The sequence below is a fragment of the Thalassophryne amazonica genome, chromosome 2, assembly GCF_902500255.1.
Source record: "Thalassophryne amazonica chromosome 2, fThaAma1.1, whole genome shotgun sequence".
NCBI classification, from domain to species: domain Eukaryota; kingdom Metazoa; phylum Chordata; class Actinopteri; order Batrachoidiformes; family Batrachoididae; genus Thalassophryne; species Thalassophryne amazonica.
The window spans coordinates 118,781,216-118,806,871 of record NC_047104.1 but is presented as its reverse complement, the minus strand read 5'-3'; the positions used below and the strand labels follow the sequence as shown (position 1 = coordinate 118,806,871).

The window sequence follows — 25,656 nt, the reverse complement described above, 5'->3', positions numbered from 1 at the left end:
TGTTTAAAAAATACGTTTCTTGCAGTAAAATAAAATACATATGATTCCAGTTTGTGTGAAAATGACTTTAGTTCTTTATTTTGCTTGAAAAAAATGATTGCACAAATAACGTGTACATGAGGGAAAATATTCAGCCTTCAAGCTTCAGATTCACAAGACTTATATATTGTTTTCTATCTGTCTGAAAAATATTCAACATTTCCACTCTCCTGAAGCAAAAAATATAAATAAATCACTGTTCGTAAAACTATATCAAATTTCTTTATCAAACGCTTTACAATTGAAACAGACTTTATATTGTAAAACTTTAGTCTTCGATTTATTCCCAAAATTTATTAACGTTTTAAAAACATTTCGTCTCCACTTTCTTTAGAGTTATATTATATAAACGCTTTAGCTTTGAGTTTATTTTAGTCATATCATTTTAGTAATAGAGATCAGTGATTTCAGTTTCCAGACGGATGTTTGATGCAGTTGCACACTAATATCTGTCGTAATTTCCTGCGGTGAAGTGTGAAGTGTTTGATTTTATTAGCTTTAAAAATGAGTTTATTTTTACCAAAGTTGTCATGTAAAAAAGACATAGATGAAGTAATTAAAAGCGTAGCAGAAAAAGTGTTAGTTTTAAGATTTGGGAAGAGACGAAGACTCCGTTTGTCTCCAGCTCGATGAAATAGTAAGTAAGAAACCTCCGTTAAACGTGAACAGCATCAAACTTTAAACAGAAGCGGGCCCTATATGTACATAGAAACAGTCTATGATCCTGTCATCCGAGGCTTTGACACCCCCATGCACAGGGCGGGCGGTGAAAATGTTTTGCACAGCATGTGAATATGAAATGTTCTGGAATTGGACCTGGACCATATCAGAATTCTGCTAGTGCAATACTTCCAGAAGTGCTTAGTGTGGTTTTTGGAAGGGTGCAGTGTTGAAAATATGCTCTAAACTTGATGTCTCAGCTGCCCAGCAGCTTTGCAATTTACTTAGTCTTAACTGCTTTGTGGTTACGTTAAGATTAAGCGTAAGGGTTCGGGTTTATTTCTGAAGCAATGCATTAAAAAGTTTGGGAGTATAAATAGCATCCAGTGGTCGTTCGTGTCCAAGCCTCACAACCAAACAGTAAGACAGGAAGCACCAGATCCCGGAAGACGTGGACCTTCATTATAGTGCAAAGATATCTACATTGGCAAAAACCAGTGACCTCAGGAATCCATAATACTAAGCTCCTCTCCATCTCAAAGGATCCAGAGACATTAATGTCATTGACAAGATAAGTGAATGGTGCAGTCTTGGTGTTGTCCCCTGCGGGTGGGGAGCCCCCATGGAGGTGACAATGTGCTGTTTCTTCAGGCTGAGCCTGACCCAAGTCCCACGGTTGTAGACTAGGGGTTCAACTGCGAGCAGAGGTTGTAATAATGCTTACAGTGTCATTGTAATAATTGTTCATGCAACAAATAATAATGCTAAAGTGAAACTCTCTAATAATAGCTAATCTTAGTTATATGACACCAGCTTTTAATTTGTTCCTCAAAAAATAAAAATTAGATAACGTCTTTGCTCTAAATTAATTGTGTTTCTGTCTTGGTATAGCTGTCAAAAACTGCCCATGATCTCAGCAATATGGCATCTATCTACATTGTTGATGTGGATAAAGCTCCTATCTACACCCGATACTTTGACATCAGTTACATACCCTCCACTGTGTTCTTTTTCAACGGGCAGCACATGAAAGTGGATTATGGGTGAGTTGAGGAAATTTGTATGGTCTTTTTTCCCCTCTGTATGTAAAATCTGCAGCCATAATCTAATAATTATAATTAAGTTTATACTGCTATACACAAGTAAGGTCCAGACCTCATCCAGCCCATGGGCCATGGGCTAAAGGAAAAGCATGTTGAAGGATGTTGAACAACCTTCAACATGCACAACATTTAGACAAGCCTGTGAAATACTGGGAGAATATAGTGTGGTCAGATGAGACAAAAATGCAACTCTTTGGATGCCATAATACACACCATGTTTGGAGGTGAAATGGTACATCACCCCAAAAACACCATACCAACAGTGAAATTTAGATGTGGGAACATCATGTTGTGGGGCTGTTTTTCAGCATCGGCATTGGCAAACATCATATAATTGAAGAAGGATGAATGTAAAATGTACTGAGACATTCTTGATAAAAATCTGCCATCTGCCAGGATAATGAAGATCAGATGAGGGTGGACATTTCAGCAAGATCCTAAACACACAGCCAAGGAAACTCATTTGGTTTCAGAGAATGAATATAAAGCCGCGAGAATGGTCCAGCCAATCACCTGACTTGAATCCAATAGAAAATCTATGGAAGAACTGAAGATCAGAGTTCATAGAAGAGGTCCACGGAACCTTCAACAGTTGAAGACTGTTTGTGTGAAAGAATGGGCCAAAATCACACCTGAGTAACACGTGACTAGTTTCTCCATACTGGAGGCATCTTGAAGCTTCATTACCAACAAAGGCTTTTGTGCGAACTATTAAATACATTTCAGTAAATGTGTCCAATACTTTTTCCCTGTGTCTTTTCACATTATTGCACATAACATCATTCTGGACATCTTTGGTTTGATTTCTTTGTGCGTGTGGATTATTTGGGTTGTTACTGACATTTGGTGAAAATTTAATCTCAATAGCTCCTTTAGAAATGTATTTACTGAGAAAAAAGGTTGTGTGCTCAAGTAGTATTTTAACAATGAGCAGCTCTACGAAGGCTGCAAGTAGCAAAGTCTGAAACTGTCATGAAGACAGTTCACATGACAAAATCTTTTATAAAAAAATTATAAATCAAAACAACGATTCCCTGAAGCGCCAAAGTCTGATATTGATGAACTTGGGTGGGGGATAGTGGATTGGCTGGTCTGATATTTTGGTTTGTATTGGGTTGATATTGGCAAAACTGACTGGATTGTGTTTCAGAAATAAGCAAACAAACAAAATGTTTAAAATAGCAAAAAAAAAAAAAAATCCAATCCTAGTTTTCCACTCTACATCTGAGTCATGTTGTCAGCTTTGAATGTTTTCGTTTAGGGGAGTAGAATATTTGTTTTGGCTAAGAGCAAAGTACACACACTCATCTTCAACCGCTTAGTCCAATTAAGGGCTGCGGGGGGCTGGAGCCTATCCCAGCAGTCATAGACCGGGAGGCAGGGTACACCCTGGACAGGACGCCAGTCTGTCGTAGGGCCACATATAGACAAACAAACACATTCACACACACACACACACACACACCTACAGATAATTTTAAAGTTTCCAATCCACCTAACCTGCGTATCTTTGGATGCGGGAGGAAGCCAGAGCACCCGGAGAGAACCCACACGCAAACTCCACACAGAAAGGCCACAGGTGTGAATCGAACCCATGATCTTCTCGCTGTGAGGCAACTGTGCTAACCACTAAGTCACTGTGCTGCCCCAGTTAGCAAAGTATATTCAGACAAATGTGTATATATATTAACAGCTTAGTTGTTTTAACACATGGAAAACTACATTGGACTGGTATTGGAAGCTTCTGCGATCTCTGTCTGTATCGTATCAGACAAGAAAAAGTGGTATCATGCTGTTCCTGAGGGTGTCTTCTGAGTTTTCTTCTTTTCCTTGTTGGAAAGACCTTATTGTCACTTTTCTGTCTTTCAGATCACCAGATCACACAAAGTTTGTTGGCAGCTTCAAGACCAAACAAGACTTCATGGACCTGATTGAGGTCATTTATAGGGGAGCCATGCGGGGGAAGATGATTGTCCAGAGTCCCATAGATCCTCAAAATATTCCCAAATATGATCTCCTTTATCATGGAATTTAGGTGGAACAACTATCCTGTGTGACTGTAGATACATTATGGACTGTTACAGAGGGACATCTACCACCACTCTTTGAGTGACAAAACAAATAACTGATGGAAGTGTCCACATGTCATTTCCGCAGAACATTGTTCAGACAAGGTTCCTGAAAATAGTGTTGTGTGCAGTGATGTGCTGGCAGAACTGTAAAGATACAAGAATGAAAATGTCTATAAAAACAAACTTCATTATAGAACTTTCAGTTATTTAATTATTTTCTGGGCTTTAAATGTTGAACTGCTTTCTCCAAATATGTTGCGCTACTGGTCTTGTTAAAATTTCCATTTTTTTTCTCATTATGTAATATAAAGATGATTTAGGTTCTTGTCTGCAGTATGTTTTTTTTAAACTTAAATTATTCAGTATGTTGTTAGTTAATTCTCAATCAAGCCAGAAATGAATGAAAAATTCAGGCAGTAAAGGTGAAGTTAGTTATTTGAGATGATGTGCGTCCACAGTACAGACTGTAAGAGGTACTGCTGGGTCATGATGGACAAGCTGCAGGTGTAAAGATTTGTTTTTGTTTTGTACCACTGATTGAAGATTATCAGCGGTATTCTCTGTTGTTGTCTGTCAACCTTCACTTCAAATTGTTGCTTCTGGTGGTGTTCTTATTTAATCAGTCTGAAGTTTCTACCACGCAAACTAGACACATAGGCAGAGTCCCAGTTCAGGGTCTGCACCCTTCTAAGGGCTCTGTCCCACGGAACTCTAAAGACTTCAGCCTTTCAGACACAGTGGCCAGAAGAAGAAATCAAGAAATCACCATTACATAAAGTATAATAAACAGCAGTTCCAAAACAAATACAGTTTTTGGAGAATCTTAAAAAAAAGTACAATTCACATTTCACATCAATGTCTTTCTTGAATTTATTAGTAATACACATTTTAGCTGGATAGCTGGATCTATTGATGATCTTAAAATTAACTTCTTTGACTGCATTGGTGATTATGTATTGATTAGGTAGAAGCCAGGTCTTCCTCCTTGATTCATCATCCACAAATTGATTCCAGTATTACAACACATAAGGTACTGTGATTATATCTCTGTAATGGAGCTCTTGTAGATGTGGTGTTATTACCAGAAGGACTGGAAAAACAGATTTTACCGATGAGAGTATTAGTGGGAGATAACAAAGGTAATAGTTTGCCTATTAGTGCAGCAGGTAACTGAAAAAAAAATGAAATGGTGATGCAAGCACCAAATTTGGCACAAATACACTGTAGATATTACCCTTTTGAAAAGCCAGGGAGTCCACTCGATTTTCAGTAGGCAGCCAGGTAGGGGTCAAAATTTTAAAATGCTCTAATCATATTGAAAGGTATTCCATATAATTTATCTAATCATAAAGATTTCAAAAAGGTATAGTTTGGACTATCTATGACTGAATTCTATGGAGTTATGGGGTAAGAAATAGCAAAAATGGTGAGAAAGGTCAATGTCAGTTTGTACAGGGATCAAAACTTAAAGTTGCTCAAATTTTGGTTAAAAAATAGTGGTGCAAATTATTGGTTGAGCTAATAGGATTAATAAATGTAATAGTTCTGACTATGTTGAATGTTTTGTCTCCAAAGTAAAAGTCAAACAAGGACAACGTCCTTTAGATTCTGACGTGACATATGTTACCCTGTAACATGATAACCAAGTATGACACATGATGCAAACTATTCCTTTTTAAAGCCCTATTAATCAATCAATCAATCAATTTTTTTTTTTTTTATAGCGCCAAATCACAACAAACAGTTGCCCCAAGGTGCTTTATATTGTAAGGCAAGGCCATACAATAATGATGTAAAACCCCAACGGTCAAAACGACCCCCTGTGAGCAAGCACTTGGCTACAGTGGGAAGGAAAAACTCCCTTTTAACAGGAAGAAACCTCCAGCAGAACCAGGCTGAGGGAGGGGCAGTCTTCTGCTGGGACTGGTTGGGGCTGAGGGAGAGAACCAGGAAAAAGACATGCTGTGGAGGGGAGCAGAGATCGATCACTAATGATTAAATGCAGAGTGGTGCATACAGAGCAAAAAGAGAAAGAAACAGTGCATCATGGGAACCCCCCAGCAGTCTACGTCTATAGCAGCATAACTAAGGGATGGTTCAGGGTCACCTGATCCAGCCCTAACTATAAGCTTTAGCAAAAAGGAAAGTTTTAAGCCTAATCTTAAAAGTAGAGAGGGTGTCTGTCTCCCTGATCTGAATTGGGAGCTGGTTCCACAGGAGAGGAGCCTGAAAGCTGAAGGCTCTGCCTCCCATTCTACTCTTACAAACCCTAGGAACTACAAGTAAGCCTGCAGTCTGAGAGCGAAGCGCTCTATTGGGGTGATATGGTACTACGAGGTCCCTAAGATAAGATGGGACCTGATTATTCAAAACCTTATAAGTAAGAAGAAGAATTTTAAATTCTATTCTAGAATTAACAGGAAGCCAATGAAGAGAGGCCAATATGGGTGAGATATGCTCTCTCCTTCTAGTCCCCGTCAGCACTCTAGCTGCAGCATTTTGAATTAACTGAAGGCTTTTTAGGGAACTTTTAGGACAACCTGATAATAATGAATTACAATAGTCCAGCCTAGAGGAAATAAATGCATGAATTAGTTTTTCAGCATCACTCTGAGACAAGACCTTTCTGATTTTAGAGATATTGCGTAAATGCAAAAAAGCAGTCCTACATATTTGTTTAATATGCGCTTTGAATGACATATCCTGATCAAAAATGACTCCAAGATTTCTCACAGTATTACTAGAGGTCAGGGTAATGCCATCCACAGTAAGGATCTGGTTAGACACCATGTTTCTAAGATTTGTGGGGCCAAGTACAATAACTTCAGTTTTATCTGAGTTTAAAAGCAGGAAATTAGAGGTCATCCATGTCTTTATGTCTGTAAGACAATCCTGCAGTTTAGCTAATTGGTGTGTGTCCTCTGGCTTCATGGATAGATAAAGCTGGGTATCATCTGCGTAACAATGAAAATTTAAGCAATACCGTCTAATAATACTGCCTAAGGGAAGCATATATAAAGTGAATAAAATTGGTCCTAGCACAGAACCTTGTGGAACTCCATAATTAACTTTAGTCTGTGAAGAAGATTCCCCATTTACATGAACAAATTGTAATCTATTAGACAAATATGATTCAAACCACCGCAGCGCAGTGCCTTTAATACCTATGGTATGCTCTAATCTCTGTAATAAAATTTTATGGTCAACAGTATCAAAAGCAGCACTGAGGTCTAACAGAACAAGCACAGAGATGAGTCCACTGTCCGAGGCCATAAGAAGATCATTTGTAACCTTCACTAATGCTGTTTCTGTACTATGATGAATTCTAAAACCTGACTGAAACTCTTCAAATAGACCATTCCTCTGCAGATGATCAGTTAGCTGTTTTACAACTACCCTTTCAAGAATTTTTGAGAGAAAAGGAAGGTTGGAGATTGGCCTATAATTAGCTAAGATAGCTGGGTCAAGTGATGGCTTTTTAAGTAATGGTTTAATTACTGCCACCTTAAAAGCCTGTGGTACATAGCCAACTAACAAAGATAGATTGATCATATTTAAGATCGAAGCATTAAATAATGGTAGGGCTTCCTTGAGCAGCCTGGTAGGAATGGGGTCTAATAAACATGTTGATGGTTTGGATGAAGTAACTAATGAAAATAACTCAGACAGAACAATCGGAGAGAAAGAGTCTAACCAAATACCGGCATCACTGAAAGCAGCCAAAGATAACGATACGTCTTTGGGATGGTTATGAGTAATTTTTTCTCTAATAGTTAAAATTTTGTTAGCAAAGAAAGTCATGAACTCATTACTAGTTAAAGTTAATGGAATACTCAGCTCAATAGAGCTCTGACTCTTTGTCAGCCTGGCTACAGTGCTGAAAAGAAACCTGGGGTTGTTCTTATTTTCTTCAATTAGTGATGAGTAGAAAGATGTCCTAGCTTTACGGAGGGCTTTTTTATAGAGCAACAGACTCTTTTTCCAGGCTAAGTGAAGATCTTCTAAATTAGTGAGACGCCATTTCCTCTCCAACTTACGGGTTATCTGCTTTAAGCTACGAGTTTGAGAGTTATACCATGGAGTCAGACACTTCTGATTTAAAGCACTCTTTTTCAGAGGAGCTACAGCATCCAAAGCTGTCTTCAATGAGGATGTAAAACTATTGACGAGATACTCTATCTCCCTTACAGAGTTTAGGTAGCTACTCTGCACTGTGTTGTTATATGGCATTAGAGAACATAAAGAAGGAATCATATCCTTAAACCTAGTTACAGCGCTTTCTGAAAGACTTCTAGTGTAATGAAACTTATTCCCTACTGCTGGGTAGTCCATCAGAGTAAATGTAAATGTTATTAAGAAATGATCAGACAGAAGGGAGTTTTCAGGGAATACTGTTAAGTCTTCTATTTCCATACCATAAGTCAGAACAAGATCTAAGATATGATTAAAGTGGTGGGTGGACTCATTTACTTTTTGAGCAAAGCCAATAGAGTCTAATAATAGATTAAATGCAGTGTTGAGGCTGTCATTCTCAGCATCTGTGTGGATGTTAAAATCGCCCACTATAATTATCTTATCTGAGCTAAGCACTAAGTCAGACAAAAGGTCTGAAAATTCACAGAGAAACTCACAGTAACGACCAGGTGGACGATAGATAATAACAAATAAAACTGGTTTTTGGGACTTCCAATTTGGATGGACAAGACTAAGAGACAAGCTTTCAAATGAATTAAAGCTCTGTCTGGGTTTTTGATTAATTAATAAGCTGGAATGGAAGATTGCTGCTAATCCACCGCCCCGGCCCGTGCTACGAGCATTCTGACAGTTAGTGTGACTCGGGGGTGTTGACTCATTTAAACTAACATATTCATCCTGCTGTAACCAGGTTTCTGTTAGGCAGAATAAATCAATATGTTGATCAATTATTATATCATTTACCAACAGGGACTTAGAAGAGAGAGACCTAATGTTTAATAGACCACATTTAACTGTTTTAGTCTGTGGTGCAGTTGAAGGTGCTATATTATTTTTTCTTTTTGAATTTTTATGCTTAAATAGATTTTTGCTGGTTATTGGTAGTCTGGGAGCAGGCACCGTCTCTACGGGGATGGGGTAATGAGGGGATGGCAGGGGGAGAGAAGCTGCAGAGAGGTGTGTAAGACTACAACTCTGCTTCCTGGTCCCAACCCTGGATAGTCACGGTTTGGAGGATTTAAGAAAATTAGCCAGATTTCTAGAAATGAGAGCTGCTCCATCCAAAGTGGGATGGATGCCGTCTCTCCTAACAAGACCAGGTTTTCCCCAGAAGCTTTGCCAATTATCTATGAAGCCCACCTCATTTTTTGGACACCACTCAGACAGCCAGCAATTCAAGGAGAACATGCGGCTAAACATATCACTCCCGGTCTGATTGGGGAGGGGCCCAGAGAAAACTACAGAGTCCGACATTGTTTTTGCAAAGTTACACACCGATTTAATGTTAATTTTAGTGACCTCCGATTGGCGTAACCGGGTGTCATTACTGCCGACGTGAATTACAATCTTACCAAATTTACGCTTAGCCTTAACCAGCAGTTTCAAATTTCCTTCAATGTCGCCTGCTCTGGCCCCCGGAAGACAATTGACTATGGTTGCTGGTGTCGCTAACTTCACATTTCTCAAAACAGAGTCGCCAATAACCAGAGTTTGATCTTCGGCGGGTGTGTCGTCGAGTGGGGAAAAACGGTTAGAAATGTGAACGGGTTGGCGGTGTACACGGGGCTTCTGTTTAGGGCTACGCTTCCTCCTCACAGTCACCCAGTCGGCCTGCTTTCCCGACTGCTCGGGATCTGCCAGGGGGTAACTAACGGCGGCTAAGCTACCTTGGTCCGCACCGACTACAGGGGCCTGGCTAGCTGTAGAATTTTCCACGGTGCGGAGCCGAGTCTCCAATTCGCCCAGCCTGGCCTCCAAAGCTACGAATAAGCTACACTTATTACAAGTACCATTACTGCTAAAGGAGGCCGAGGAATAACTAAACATTTCACACCCAGAGCAGAAAAGTGCGGGAGAGACAGGAGAAGCCGCCATGCTAAATCGGCTAAGAGCTAGTAGCTACGCTAAGCTAGCGGATTCCTAAAAACACGCAAAGTGAATAATGTGTAAATAATTTAGAGGTGATTCAGCAGAAGGAGTGCTTTAGTTAAGGCACGTAAAGATTACACTGGGAAACAAATCGTAATCTAGATAACTAGATCAATCTAACTGCGCAGATTAAACAGCTAACAGATACAGAAAAACACCGCTGTGCTCCGGAACAGGAAGTGATACAATACCGCAGTGAGAGCCAACCACCAGTATATTCCTGACAATATGATAACTCAGAGATGATAATCTCATCAACAGAATAATTTGCTCAATTAACTCAACCAATAATTTGCATTAATTCTTTCCCAAATTAGAGCATCTTTAACTTTTAACCCCTGCCCATTGTCCATGTGGTGTGGACATGTGTCCAGCCTAAAACTTGTGCTAAATCAGTGTGCAGATCCGCCTCTGATCTACTGTGGTGAGTGAAACAAGGGAGCAAAAAGCCCTTATGACAAAGCCCATACACATTATTTATTCATTTGTGAAATAAGGGAGAAGCAGAAGAGATTTTTTTTCTGTCCACATTTGTAGAAAGTGTAAAAGGTTCACATTGCTTATCCTCAATGAGTTCTTAAAGGATCTGTCTGAATTTTTGTACAAAACCAACAAATATGACAATAAAACAACATTGTCCTTTTGGTCAATTAGAGAGGAATAGAGTGCCTTATTCTGAACAATACGGGCACTTAAAAAGATTTGCTTTTTAAAAGGTCTGTTTGATGACTGTCTGTCTGAGTGGACCTGAGGAGGTTCCACGATGTGGTGGACTTGATGACACACAACGTCTGACCTTTATAAATGGTTCCTCCATTTTCAGAGACCATAAATAATTGGACAAATTAAATGCAAGTATTATTGCTCATACAAATCACTTTTCCCTTCACGTTTCTGTAGGTAAGTCAGAGGATGGATACATGAACATTTCCAAGTCACTGAAAATGTGTTGGACTTCATTTATATAAATCATTAAGAAATACAAACAGTCCAGGACTGTATGGTAAATCTGTATGTGGAATAGGCAGTTCTTAAAAACAGACTACAAAAAGGAGACTAGTGAGGGAAGCCACCAAGACACCTAACAGCTCTGTAGGTGCAACTTTTGGTTGCAGCAGCTTCATGATGAAGTATCACAGAGAAGGATGTTCGCCAAAGAAAAGTGATAAAATCTTGGCTCAAGTCTCCAGTGTACCTAGCTAAAACGCCTTTTTTTATTCTCTCTCTCTCTCTCCCTCCCTCTCTCTTTTAAACCTGCCATCACACCTCCAGAACAGATGGTGGCGGTAATGCACCAAAAACCGAGACGCTTGCTGCTCCCCTCTTCTGGCTCCGAACCTCAGGGCGACCTTGTGGGTTATGTTGTGCGTAAAAGTCGAATCGTTATCTTAAATGAAAGTGTGGAGTTAGTTAGTTTTTGCTTCATCCGACGTTAATGTCATGGCTTCGTTTCTCAAAACTGCTGTTGGCGGGTTGGGTTTGATGTGCAGAGTTCACGGACACCAACAAGGTAATGATGCTAACAAAGGATGACGACTCGCTGACAGTAAGCTATGAAATGTTTCCTTTAGTGGATAAACGATTCAGTTTAAGACTAAAACTTCATATAAGGCAGTGGCTAAACTAAGTTAACCACAGCCACTAATCCTAACCATCCACTACGCTATGTACGAACGTTATACGGCTACGGCTAAGTAGGAACTTTATAGAGCACTTTCCGGATAAACACATTTCAAAGTGTACTTGGTTATTTCAAAATGTTTTACAACATAATTACACAGAAATACAAACTAAAACAAACACGCACAGACAGAGAGAAGGATTTTATACATGTCGATAACTGCTGGTAATCTCATTCACATAAAATCCTTTGAAGATTGCCTTGCAGCAGTGAGAAGTTGGATGTCTAGAAACTTCCTACTTTTAAACTCTGATAAGACTGAAATGATGGTTCTTGGTCCAGTGAGACATTGGACCAAGAACCTCCGCTTGTGTGTCATACATCACACTGACAAAGTGAGGAACCTTGGGGTAATTTTTGATCCTTCGTTGTCCTTTGGCCTCCACATTAGAAATATTAATAGGATTGCTTTCTTCCACCTGCGAAATATAGTGAAGATTCGTCCCATCCTGTCTATGGCTGATGCTGAGACCCTGATCCATGCATTCATCTATTCTAGGTTGGACTACTGCAATGTTCTATTTTCTGGTTTACCGCAGTCTAACAACATTAGGGGTCTCCAATTGCTTCAAAATGCTACAGCCAGACTTTTGACACGAAGCAGAAAGTACAACCAGATTACACCCATTTTGGCATCCCTTCACTGGCTTCCTGTCCCAGTGAGATCAGATTTTAAGGTTCTGCTACTAACCTATAAAATTATTCATGGACTGGCACCTCCCTACCTAGCTGACCTAATTAAACCTTACGTACCTGCTTTGCGTTCTCAGGGTGCAGGACTACTTTGTGTCGGTAAGGTGAATAAGAAGTCTGCGGGTCACAGAGCTTTCGCTTATCGTGCCCTGTTCTGTGGAATGATCTCCCTGTGTCAATAAAACAGTCAGATTCTGTGGAGATTTTCAAGTCCAGACTTAAGACGCACTTATTTTCCCTTTCATATGGGTAGCATACTGGTACAGTTTTATTTTATGCTTTTTACTCTTTTAATTCATTTATTAGTAATTGGAGCGGGCTGCAGCCTCAACTTTACCTAAATTCTGTGTCTTTTATTGAAGTTTAGGATGAGTGGCCGGTGATCACCTTAGTATTTCTCTTTTTCTTGTTGTTTAATGCTGGCAAATTATACAGTATTTTTTGTCTTTCTAATGCCTGATTCTGTTTTTTCTTTGTTTAAGGTGCAGCTCCATCCAGAGATGGGAGTTGTATTCATGTTGGCGACCCTCCTGTCCTGTGCGCCAATAGCATTTCTTGTATATTTGTCTGTGAATTGTTCTGTGATTTGTGTTTGTAGCATGGCCCAAGCAGAAGGTCACCCCTTTGAGTCTGGTCTGCTTGAGGTTTCTTCCTCAGAGGGAGTTTTTCCTTACCACTGTTGCTCTGGGGGTTGGTAAGGTTAGACCTTACCTATGTGAAGTGATTTGAGGCAACTCTGTTGTGATTTGGAGCTATATAAATGAAAAATAAATTGAAACATTGAAATTGAAATTTCCTTAAAAATGATGTGAAATTTCAGCTACAGTTTGCCATAAGGTACATTTGATCAGTTTTATTGTATGCGTTCAAAATTAATTACGATTTGTGAGCAAGAGAAGACATTTGAGGGCTTTATCTTTGCCTTTCAGAAGCACTCTGTCATTTTTCATAATTTTCTGACATTTTGTGGATCAACAAAGTAATCTATTAAAAATATTTGGCAATCGATAATGAAAATAATCGTTACTTGCAGCACTAATGTGAAATTATGAAATTTAATGTTCAAAATTTTACAGAGGTGGTTTTATTATTTATTTATTTATTTTTACAGAGCAAGGAATTTTTGACATACCACTCAACACACCACATCATTTCTAAACATTTTAGTTTATTTTGGATGCATACATTATTTTAGTTTGCACACAGGATCAAAATTAACTCACAAAAACTACCAGGGTTAAAATTGTTAGCCCAGTTAACAACTCACCTTTTTTGTTGAACCATAGCACAAAGCACTCTTGTGCAGTGATGTCCTTTAACTTTTTAATGCTCAAAGTTAAAATCAAGGGTATCTTCCAATGTACACACTATAAAAACTTCATTAAGGGTTTGAGCTGTCACTTGAAAAAGCATCATGCTAAAAACAAAACAAATCAGTACAGACTTGAGAAAAAGAATTGTTGATGCTCAGAAAGCAGGAGAATGATATGCACAATTCTCACTGGAGTGAGAAGTGTCATCATGACATTCAAAGATTCAGAACAAGCTGGGCAGAGGTAGGAAGCGAAAGATTTCAAAGACTGGAAAGAAAACTAGTGAGAGATGTGTCTAAAGGCTCCAGAACAACTGTCAAGACACAAGTGAATGACATAGCCAAGATGGGAATTGGAGTTAGAGAAAACAGTCACGAGAGCCCTGGACAGGAATGGTCTATATCCTCGCAGTCCAAGAAAAACTGCACTTCTGCAGAAGAGACACCTTCAAGCTTGACTGAAGTATGCAAAGGACAACCTGGAGAAAGAATATGCATACTGGAAGCATGTCCTTTGGTCAGATGAGATGAAACTATAGCTCTTGACGTTTATGTTTAGAGGTAGAAGGGAGAAGTTTTATGCTGTGGGGATGCTTCAGTGCATCTAGAAGTAGGAATCTCCTCAAGGTGGAAGGAATCATGAAGAAAGAAGAATGTGTGAAGATTTTGAAAGAAAACCTCAGTCAGCAATCAGCAACAAAACTGGGTCTGGGTTGTCGTTTTATCTTCCAGCATAGCAACTCAAAACACATCGTTCCTGGTGATAGTGAACATTACTGACTGGCCTCCACAAAGCCCTGACTTGAATCCCATTGAAAATCTGTGGTTTGAACTGAAGACCAAGGTCCATGTCAGAAGACCATCAAATCTGGAGGAGCTTGAGAGATTCACCAAAGAAAATGGGCTGGGATTCCTCAGGAGACATGTCTGAGACTTGTTGAAAACTACAACAAACTATTGCAGGTTTCTATCCACCAAGAAGGACACACAGTTGACTATTACCATCATGGGGGCTAATAATTTTGACACAGTTTTTGATTTTTGTGAAATTATTTTGTTTGTGTGCAAAGTAAAATAATGTCAGAATCCAACATAAAACTAGGGTGTTTAGAAATGTTGAAAATTCTTTGCTCTCTTTAAAAAAACACTTGACAAAGCTTTGAAGAAAACAATAAAATTAATCAGCTGTATACAAATTTGATACACTATACCTTTTTTGTGAACATTTCTTTAATCTGTTGTGTGTTCACAGGTCTTTGTCACAATCACTTCAAAGTCTTAATTGCTGGGATAAAGACCCTTGAAGTACCTCCAGACTTCAGTGGTAACTCTTCAAAATCTTTTATTACCTGAAAAACTGGTACATTTGAATCTTCAAATTTATGGAAATATATACATTTAGCAGGCATAGTTAATATGTTCACATGAAGCTTCCTTATTCAAAGCCACATATTTTCCTCTTTGTGGTGTTGATAAATGGTGTGGGTGGTGTTTTCATCTGAAGATGTGGTGCTGCCAGAGAAACCAAAGCTGAAGTTTGTGGAGAGGTCCCCCAACTTAGTAAAACCCAAGAGAGAGATGAAAAATCTGCGGGATATACAAGGAGTGGATACAGAAGCAAATTTCTTCACCACAGGGAAGTTTGCCATTATTGTGAGTACGTTTGCCTAATTTGTACCAAATGTATTTATTATTGTTTTTGAAATGGGATTTATGTCTCGCTGGACTCAATGTTTTTACATCTTTGACATCTGCATCCTTCTTGTTGTCTCTTTACACATTAATGTACTCGGTCCTTGAACCTTATCAGTCACCAGTCATCCATTTCAGAGAATTCTTTGGTTTGAAAATGCCACAGTTCTCAAAGTGCCAAACTTTTCACATTTGACGGTTCTGAAAACAAACCACATGGTTCACTTGGTGAGCTTTACATTGCTAAATCCTGAGCATTGTAGCAGGAGTGTGTGGATATTCACACCTGTAGAATGAAAGCCACCTAATTTGCAAAGTGTGCTTTTGTACATTTACTACTCTTTATTGTGTCTCCCATGACCCATTGTTGAATTAAATTAAACTGGATACTGGAGTTTCCAGTATGTGTCATATCAGAAATGGAAAAGTAGTATTGTGCCATCCCTAGTAATCATCAAAACTAAATAAAAAAAAAAAAAATACTTGAAACATTTTAGTTTATATGTAAAGAGTCTTTTCACTTTCTGAAATTACTTGAATATTAAATGGTTTCATGATATTCTACTGAATAAAACTGTACCTCATATTTTATGGTGAATGTTTCCATACTCTTAAAATTCTACATTGGTACATACCTACTTCTAGCAAATGAATTTTATTTTGTTTGCAGTTTGTCAGAACATGGTGTCTCTTTTGTGTCTCTGTCACATTCAGGCTATGGAAGGGGGTTACCTTCACTGGGGTCACTTTGAGATGATGCGACTAACCATCAACCGCAAAATAGATACTCGGACTACGTTTGCCCAGTGGCGCGTCAATGCCCCTTATAAACCTATCACACGTAAAAGCTTGGGACAGCGCATGGGTGGAGGCAAAGGAGAAATCGACCACTATGTGACGCCTGTCCGCTATGGTCGTTTTATTGTGGAACTGGGAGGAAAGGTGGAGTTGGAGGAGATTGAATATGTCTTAAAACAAGTGGCAAAGAAGCTACCATTCCGTGCTAAGGTGAGTCAACAATTACAAGGTGTTGCAATTTAATGTGAGCACTAAGGTGTCGGAGCAGCACCTGTGAAAAATCCACGCACACAAGTGGGAAGACAAATACAATTGTATGCAAAAGTTTGGGCACCCCTGATAATTTTCATGATTTTTCTTTATAAATCATTGGTTGTCTAGATCAGAAATTTCAGTTAAATATATCATATAGCAGACAAACACACAGACATTTGAGAAGTGAAATTAAGTTTCTAGTATTTACAGAAAGTGTGCAATAATTATTTGAACAAAATTAGGCAGGTGCATAATTTTGGCACCCTTGTCATTTTATTGATTTGACTACATTTAGCACTAATTATTGGAACACAAAATTGGTTTGGTAAGCTCACTGACCTTTGACCTCCTTACGCAGGTGAATCCAATCATGAGAAAGGGTATTTAAGGTAGCCATTTGCAAATGTTCTCCCTCTTTGCATCTCTTCTAATGAGTGGCATCATTGGACCCTCTAAGCAACTCTCAAATGACCTGAAAACAAAGATTGTTCAACATCATGGTTTAGGGGAAGGATACAAAAAGCTATCGTAGAGATTTCAGCTGTCACTTTCCACTGTGAGGAACATAGTGAGGAAATGGAAGACTGCAGGCACAGTACTAGTTAATGCCTGAAGTGGCAGGCCAAGAAAAATATCAGATAAGCTGAAGCAAATGATGGTGAGAACAATCATAGTCAACCCACAGACCTGCTCCAAAGACCTACAACATGATCTTGTTGCAGATAGTGTCTCTGTGCATTGTTCAACGATACAGCGCACTTTGCACAAAGAGATGATGTATGATGCTGTAATGCAGAGGAAGCCTCTTCTGCGTACACACTACAAACAGTCGCTTGAGGTATGCTAAAGCACATTTGGACAAGCCAGCTTCATTTTGGAATAAGGTGCTATGGACTGATGAAACTAAAATTGAGTTAATTGGACATAACAAGGGGTGGTATGCATGGCTGAAAAAGAACACAGCATTTCAAGAAAAACACCTCCTACCTACAGTAAAATTTAGAGGTGGTTCCATCGTGCTGTGTGGCCAGTGCAGGTACTGGGAATCTTGTTAGAGTTGAGGGTCACATAGATTCCAGTCAATATCAGCAGATTCATGAGAACAATGTTCATGAATCAGTGACAAAGTTGAAGTTGCACCAGGGCTGGATCTTTCAACAAGACAACAACCCTAAACACTGCTCAAAATCTACTAAGGCATTCATGCAGAGGAACAAGTACAACATTCTGGAATGGCCATTTTAGTCCCCAGAGCTGAATATTATTGAAAATCTGTGGTGTGATTTTACAGTAGTGTTCAGAATAATAGTAGTGCTATGTGACTAAAAAGATTAATCCAGGTTTTGAGTATATTTCTTATTGTTACATGGGATACAAGGTACCAGTAGATTCAGTAGATTCTCACAAATCCAACAAGACCAAGCATTCATGATATGCACACTCTTAAGGCTATGAAATTGGGCTATTAGTAAAAAAAAAAAAAAAGTAGAAAAGGGGGTGTTCACAATAATAGTAGTGTGGCATTCAGTCAGTGAGTTTGTCAATTTTGTGGAACAAACAGGTGTGAATCGGGTGTCCCCTATTTAAGGATGAAGCCAGCACCTGTTGAACATGCTTTTCTCTTTGAAAGCCTGGAAAACGGGACATTCAAGACATTGTTCAGAAGAACAGCGTAGTTTGATTAAAAAGTTGATTGGAGAGGGGAAAACTTATACGCAGGTGCAAAAAATTATAGGCTGTTGATCTACAATGATCTCCAATGCTTTAAAATGGACAAAAAAACAGACACGTGGAAGAAAACAGAAAACAACTATCAAAATGGATAGAAGAATAACCAGAATGGCAAAGGCTCACCCATTGATCAGCTCCAGGATGATCAAAGACAGTCTGGAGTTACCTGTAAGTGCTGTGACAGTTAGAAGACACCTGTGTGAAGCTAATTTATTTGCAAGGATCCTCTGCAAAGTCCCTCTGTTAAATAAAAGATGTGCAGAAGAGATTACAATTTGCCAAAGAACACATCAACTGGCCTAAAGAGAAATGGAGGAATATTTTGTGGAATGAGAGTAAAATTGTTCTTTTTGGGTCCAAGGGCCGCAGACAGTTTGTGAGACGACCCCCAAATTCTGAATTCAATCCACAGTTCACAGTGAAGCATGGTGGTGCAAGCATCATGATATGGGCATGTTTCTCCTACGATGGTGTTGGGCCTATATATCGCATACCAGGTATCATGGAGCAAAATCTTGGTTCCAAACCAACAAAATTTATGCCCAGCAGATGTGAAGAAATCATGAAAAACTGTGGTTATACAACTAAATACTAGTTTAGTGATTCACAGGATTGCTAAAAAAGCAGTTTGAACATAATTTTAAGTTTGTAGCGTCAACAGAAGATGCTACTATTATTCTGAACACTACTGTAAGTGTGCTGTCCATGCTCGGAAACCAACAAATATTTTGTAAAGAATGGTCCAGAATCCAGACTCTCAATGGAAGCTATTAGAAGTGTTTTGAGGCTGTTATTTCTGCAAAAAGAGGATCTACTAAATATTGTTTTTTTTTTCCTGTTGGGGTGCCCAAATTTATGCAGCTGCCTAATTTTATTTAAAGAATTATTTCACACTTTCTGTAAATCCTATAAACTTCATTTCACTTCTCAAATATCACCGTGTTTGTCTGCTATATGATATATTTAACTGAAATTGCTGATTCAAACAACCAATGATTTATAAACTTTTACATACAACTGTAACATTTTAATTGACTCACTGGCCACTTTTATTAAGTACATGTTGCTATTACTGGGTTGGACCTGCTTTTTTTTTTTTTTTCTTTCCCCTGAATTGCCTAAATTATACCCCCACAAACAAAAACTAAGGGGTAGGCTACAACCCCTGGCAATAATTATGGAATCACCGGCCTCGGAGGATGTTCATTCAGTTGTTTAATGTTGTCGAAAAAAAGCAGATCACATACATGACACAAAACTAAAGTCATTTCAAATGGCAACTTTCTTAAGAAATCAGGAAAAAAAAATTGTGGCAGTCAGTAAAGGTTACTTTTTTAGACCAAGCAGAGGGGAAAAAATATGGAATCATGAAAAACTAAAGAACACTCCAACACATCACTAGTATTTTGTTGCACCACCTCTGGCTTTTATAACAGCTTGCAGTCTCTGAGGCATGGACTTAATGAGTGACAAACAGTACTCTTCATCAATCTGGCTCCAACTTTCTCTGATTGCTGTTGTCAGATCAGCTTTGCAGGTTGGAGCCTTGTCATGGACCATTTTCTTCAACTTCCACCAAAGATTTTCAATTGGATTAAGATCCGGACTATTTGCAGGCCATGACATTGACCCTATGTCTTTTTGCAAGGAATGTTTTCACAGTTTTTGCTCTATGGCAAGATGCATTATCATCTTGAAAAATGATTTCATCATCCCCAAACATCGATGGGATAAGAAAAGTGTCCAAAATATCAACGTAAACTTGTGCATTTATTGATGATGTAATGACAGCCATCTCCTCTGTGCCTTTACCTGACATGCAGCCCCATATCATCAATGACTGTGGAAATTTACATGTTCTCTTCAGGCAGTCATCTTTATAAATCTCATTGGAACGGCACCAAACAAAAGTTCCAGCATCATCACCTTGCCTAATGCAGATTCGAGATTGATCACTGAATATGACTTTCATCCAGTCATCCACAGTCCACGATTGCTTTTCCTTAGCCCATTGTAACCTTGTTTTTTTCTGTTTAGGTGTTAATGATGGCTTTCGTTTAGCTTTTCTGTATGTAAATCCCATTTCCTTTAGGCGGTTTCTTACAGTTCGGTCACAGATGTTGACTCCAGTTTCCTCCCATTTGTTCCTCATTTGTTTTGTTGTGCATTTTTGATTTTTGAGACATATTGCTTTAAGTTTTCTGTCTTGACGCTTTGATGTCTTCCTTGGTCTACCAATATGTTTGCCTTTAACAACCTTCCCATGTTGTTTATATTTGGTCCAGAGTTTAGACACAGCTGACTGTGAACAACCAACATCTTTTGCAACATTGCGTGATGATTTACCCTCTTTTAAGAGTTGATAATCCTCTCCTTTGTTTCAGTTGACATCTCTTGTGTTGGAGCCATGATTCATGTCAGTCCACTTGGTGCAACAGCTCTCCAAGGTGTGATCACTCCTATTTAGATGCAGACTAACGAGCAGATCTGATTTGATGCAGGTGTTAGTTTTGGGGATGAAAATATACAGGGTGATTCCATAATTTATTCCTCAGAATTGAGTGAGTCCACAATTATTTTTCCTGATTTCTTATAGTGTTTCTTAAAGCCAGAAAGTTGCCATTTGAAATGATTTTAGTTTTGTGTCATGTATGTGATCTGCTTTTTTTTCTACAAAATTAAACAACCGAATGAACATCCTCTGATGCCGGTGATTCCATAATTATTGCCAGGGGTTGTATATTCAAATCACTCTGTCTGTCCATGAATCTGGTAAGCATAACTCCTCAGAAACTGATGGAATTCAGTGCAACCTCACAGAAGTTCAGTGTCTTCAAGAAAAGATAAACAGGCATTTGTGTTTAATTAATGCATCATATTGTATGATAATGACATTGTAAGCACACATCTTTCTTAGATGCTTTATGGATTTCAGTGAAATTTTACACAGTGGAAAATAATTTCTGGCCCAGTGTGCTCAAGGGAAGATAATTTAGCTTATGTTATTGTGTGTGAGTCTTTTTAATGATTCATATTTGCCAGTTACATGAATGCAGGTTGACCAGTTTCATCACAGATCTCTAGTTCTTCATGGTATAAACTTTCCTCAGAGATTTTAATCCACATTAATATGAAAGGGGGGGGGTCCATCCTTTCATGCTGTTTACATTAAATTATGACCCTATCATCTGAACATTGCAACAGAAATCAAGACATCAGACCAACTAATATTTTTTCAGTGTTACATTGTTTAGTTTTGGTGACTCTGTGTCCAGTGTAGCTTCAGTTTCCTGTTCTGAACTGACAAGAGTGGCAGCTGGTGTGGTCTTCTGCTAGTGTAGTCCATCTGCTCCGGGATTCAATATCGTGTCCATTTAGAGAGGACTCTTCTTCAGAGCTTGGTTCTGTTGGTGATTTTCTATCAGCTCAGACCAGTCCGGCGATCTTTCTCTGATCTCTGCCATAAACAAGGCATTTTTGCCCAGTGAACAGCTGCTTGGTGTTTCTTCTCTTTTGGACCATTCTCTGTTGACCATGGAGATGGTTGTGTGTTGACATCCCAGTCAATCCACGGTTTCTGAAATAATCAAACCAGGCCATCTGGCAAAAATAACCACTTTCAAAGTAACATAAATCTGTGGTTCTCAAGTCTTGGTCCTAAATGACACATTTTCAATTCTCCCTACTCAGCTTATAGCCAGTTTGATCAGTAAGGTGTATTCAGACAGTCAAGAGCTTGTCATCACCAGATTTGACATGTTAGGGAAGAGTAGAATATGAAGATATGGAAAGTCTGCAAAGCATTGGTTCCAGTGGACTGACTGAGAATCATTGGCTTAAATGAACTTTCTTCCCATGCTTGGTTTGAACTTCAGCAGCAGATCTTCTTACCATGTCTACAGCACCGTGTATTTTCATATTTTGGTAAATTAAAATAAAATGAATGTGTATTAGAAATAAAAATAATACATGTATCTCTCTGTTTACTAACACATAGGTGAGGTAAGTGTTCCCAAACCAAAAAAGTTAATATGAAGTGAAACAAATAAATAATCAAACAAGACAAAATAAACATAAATTATTGCGCTGTACCCAGTTTTGGTGGTTGTGGTCTGTGACTGGTGAGGCCTGTCCCACTTGTATTATTTTATACTAATCCCCAAATGATTTTATTATTATTATTATTTTTTTTTTTCTGTCGAAGACAAGTTTCATATTTTGTTCATTATTTCTGCAAAAACACTTGAAATAACAGAAATGAGGATTGTATGCAGTTTCATATAATGATTACATATAAATTTATGCAAAGCTATGAATATTTTCAGTGCAGTCCTTCCCCCAACGGGGATGTTTGCATTCAGTAATTCATACTTTTGTAAAATCTATTGATACAAAAATTTGTTAGTGGTAACTCATATATACACTATGCACTTAGTGTAGTCCTAAGCCTGCTGCACTCTGCCACTGATCTGATTTGTGTTTGACTAGAAAATCTCTTGCTGTATCTGACTGCCTTTTCATCAAAGTCTCCCACTCCAGGACGTGAGACCAGCTTTGAGCACAAAATAGTGTAATGTCACCTTTGGCTGCTTGATCAGTGTAAAAAGTGGGTATACAGAAGCAATATTTCATGCGTGTAGCCAAGTAGTTTAGAGGCCACCATGTTGTACTACTTATCAGCAGTATTTATTGAGTTTGTTGATTGGATGGTGACAGGGCTCTCAACAAGGGAGCAATTTTGATTGGTCATAAATTAGGCTTTGTCAATTATTGTAAAAAAAACAAAGTCAAACATCGGCCATTTTGTTGCAAAATTAACTGATAAAGTGCCACTTATGCAAGAATGAAGATTTACTTTTTGGTTAACAATATTTGCTACATAAATCAAGGCCTACCATGAATTCTCCCACAGAGAAGATCATGAACAAGCACCAATCATCAAACTCAGCACATGAGCTATAATACTTTATATTTAGTGTGTCCAGTTACTTATGGTCTGGGAGAATTGGGGGGCCTTGTATTTAAAAAAAAAAATGGCTGCAGTTCTTGAGTATATATTTTTGAGTATATATATTTTGTCAAACTCCTTGAATTAAAGCTAAACATCTGTATGCACATTGATTGTGGTGTGTACAGACACACATTAGAAAAACTGGGGTCACCGTTCAAGTAAAATGGACCTGTTTTTTTTTGTTGTTGTTTTTGTCAGCTATGCATTTGTACAGTTGAGCATTAACTGTATAATCCAGGAGAAATTAATCATGCAGATATCTAACTTGAGTGGTTTCACAAGTAATGGCTGCATCCTTATTTTCAAACTTGACACACTTTTCCACATGGTGAGGATAACAATTATTGCTTACTATATATATATATATATATATATATATATATATATATATATATATATATATATATATATATATATATATATATATATATAAAGATTGTAAATGCTAAAATAAGCATATTATTCTCATATATTTTCATGTATGGTAATTTTGCTGACCTATTTTTACTTAAATTTTTTTTTTTTTTTTTCGCAAAAGTGGCATCAGATTTATTTTATTTTTTCATATTTTTTATGATTTTAGTACCTATACCTATTGTGATATAATTTCACAGTTGTGAAACTGACAGTCAATTTATGGTCAGACTATACATGTTTATTGCTGTCTACTGTTTGTGTGAATGGGATCATCACAGCTGTGTGTATCAGTCGTGTAGAGCACTTCTGCCTGTCTGGCAGTGTAGTGGAATTGCTCTGATTGGAATTGCAATCATCAAATTCTTCTACACCTTCAAAAGATGCTACATGCACTCCAACCTCTCTGACTTCCATTGGAATGTGTTGGCTGTCAGTGTAGCACCTCCATCTGTCCGAAACATCAGTTGGTATCTGTCAGAATATTGTATTGTTGTGTCTCCTACTGGTTGTTTAAGGTGCTCAGTGGGTGATGGGGAACATTTGATGTAGCTTGTGCATATGATATTCATGTTTTACAGGTGGTGAGCAGAGAGTCTTTGGCAGCCATGCACCAGGAACAGGCTGAAATGGAACAAAACAACCAGAATCCTTGGACTTTCAAAGAGATAGCACGTGGCAACATGCTGGGCATCAGAAAGGTCATCAGCCCCTTTGACTTGTTCCATCATGGACGCTTTACTGGGAAATTCCACAATCCAGGGAGGGTGTGATGGACATGAAGTTCAGTGGTCAATACATTGTTATAGTGTGATTTCCGCACCATCCAGTAAATACCAACAATTGTCAAATTCTTTAAGTAACAGGAGTGGAGGGAGTGTTTGTCCATTATTTTCAGGTAAACATTTTCAGGTAAACATCACTTGGGAAAAGGCTCATTTTAATTTTCTGTTTGGAGGAAGGATGTGTTCAGTTGTGACATTGCTGAATTTGAAAGTCTTTGGTGGTTTTTTTTTAATATCTATGCCACAAATCACAGCAAATTGATGGAGCATATTGACATGGACAGCTGGCACAGAGAGTGCCTTTATGCAGCCCGTGAAGTGTTAATTTCTAATTTTGTTAACAATATTGATTTGCAGTCACACAATGAATCTTAAATTCATGGGGTTTATAAAAAAGTGTTTTACAAATGTTTCTTTTACAAAACTGCATCAGTTTACACATTGATCATCATGAAAACATCAACCTGGAAAATATGCACATTTCCTTAAATAAATGCATTTACAAACAAAACAACTGAATGCATGTGCTTTATGTATAGGGTAGATTGAAAGGTTTTGAGCCTGACCCAGGAAAAAGGGTGTGGTTCTCCATCATTTGTATTCTGAGCAACTAACATTTCCCAAATGTGTGAAGTTTTGATTCACGGGGTGTAATGTTGAGAAATCTTGGTTTCTCAGAATACAAAAAACCACATGCTACTTTTTCCTGGTTCAGGCTCAAAACTCTTCAATCTCCCCTTGTAGCATGTGTCTGGGTTACTTGTGGACACTACAGTACTCAATAGTTACAAAATGTGTTGTTTCATTGGAACCATAAATGAAATATGAGAAAGGTGACTGATTATTTAATTCAAATTAATCATCTTATAAAACAGTAACAGTTTTTGTAGTTAAAAAATGTCAGAAGCCCATCTATTGTCATAACATCTTCAAATTCAAACAGGTTGTCTTCATTTTTAAAGCATTAAATGTGTACATGTGAAGTACTGAGTGCAAACAGGTCTGTCTGCAGTGGCACCAAGTACAACTGGAAAAACTGACACTCTCAGGTACCTTGTGACTTAGGTTACATATTACTTGAATTAATGGTTATGTTTTATTGTATTAAAGGGGGTTGACTGTGTCCAATTTATTCAAAGTGCAGTCTTAAGACATTCAAAAAGGCTAAAACCTAAATTCCAAAACCCCTAAAGATCTTGAGATCCCCATTTTAACAGATCAAAATGTTACCAATAAGTTTCTCAGTTATAAAACTCAACATTCTTCAGGATATGCTAAGAATAAAGT

The 25,656-nt window shown here is 38.2% G+C and overlaps 2 protein-coding genes and 1 long non-coding RNA gene across 3 annotated transcripts; 2 read left to right on the top strand and 1 right to left on the bottom strand.

Moving 5' to 3' along the window:
• The first annotated feature begins 458 nt into the window (after positions 1-458).
• On the top strand, positions 459-4,261 carry txnl4b (thioredoxin-like 4B). The gene is given in 4 exon segments (XM_034192561.1): positions 459-633; positions 635-676; positions 1,591-1,742; positions 3,672-4,261. Coding segments are annotated over 4 exon segments (450 nt in total). The 5' UTR covers positions 459-543; the 3' UTR covers positions 3,838-4,261.
• Positions 2,091-11,806, bottom strand: LOC117529715. The gene is made up of 3 exons (XR_004566082.1): positions 11,795-11,806; positions 5,689-5,694; positions 2,091-2,239 (listed from the first exon to the last, which is right to left on the bottom strand). It is a non-coding gene; the product is annotated as an uncharacterized LOC117529715 (long non-coding RNA).
• mrpl16 (mitochondrial ribosomal protein L16) lies at positions 11,314-24,875 on the top strand. The gene is made up of 5 exons (XM_034192549.1): positions 11,314-11,507; positions 14,936-15,007; positions 15,188-15,336; positions 16,090-16,383; positions 24,166-24,875. Exons 1-5 carry the CDS (start codon positions 11,438-11,440, stop codon positions 24,355-24,357), a joined length of 777 nt encoding a protein of 258 aa, XP_034048440.1. The 5' UTR covers positions 11,314-11,437; the 3' UTR covers positions 24,358-24,875.
• Positions 24,876-25,656: the final 781 nt, after the last annotated feature.

Excerpts from the sequence above, each read along its gene's own strand:
- mrpl16 (XM_034192549.1), top strand. The coding sequence starts at position 11,438 with ATGGCTTCGTTTCTCAAAACTGCTGTTGGCGGGTTGGGTTTGATGTGC. Across the intron at positions 15,008-15,187 it reads AGTACCTCCAGACTTCAGTG|ATGTGGTGCTGCCAGAGAAA; the intron begins GTAACTCTTCAA and ends TTTCATCTGAAG. Across the intron at positions 15,337-16,089 it reads CAGGGAAGTTTGCCATTATT|GCTATGGAAGGGGGTTACCT; the intron begins GTGAGTACGTTT and ends TGTCACATTCAG.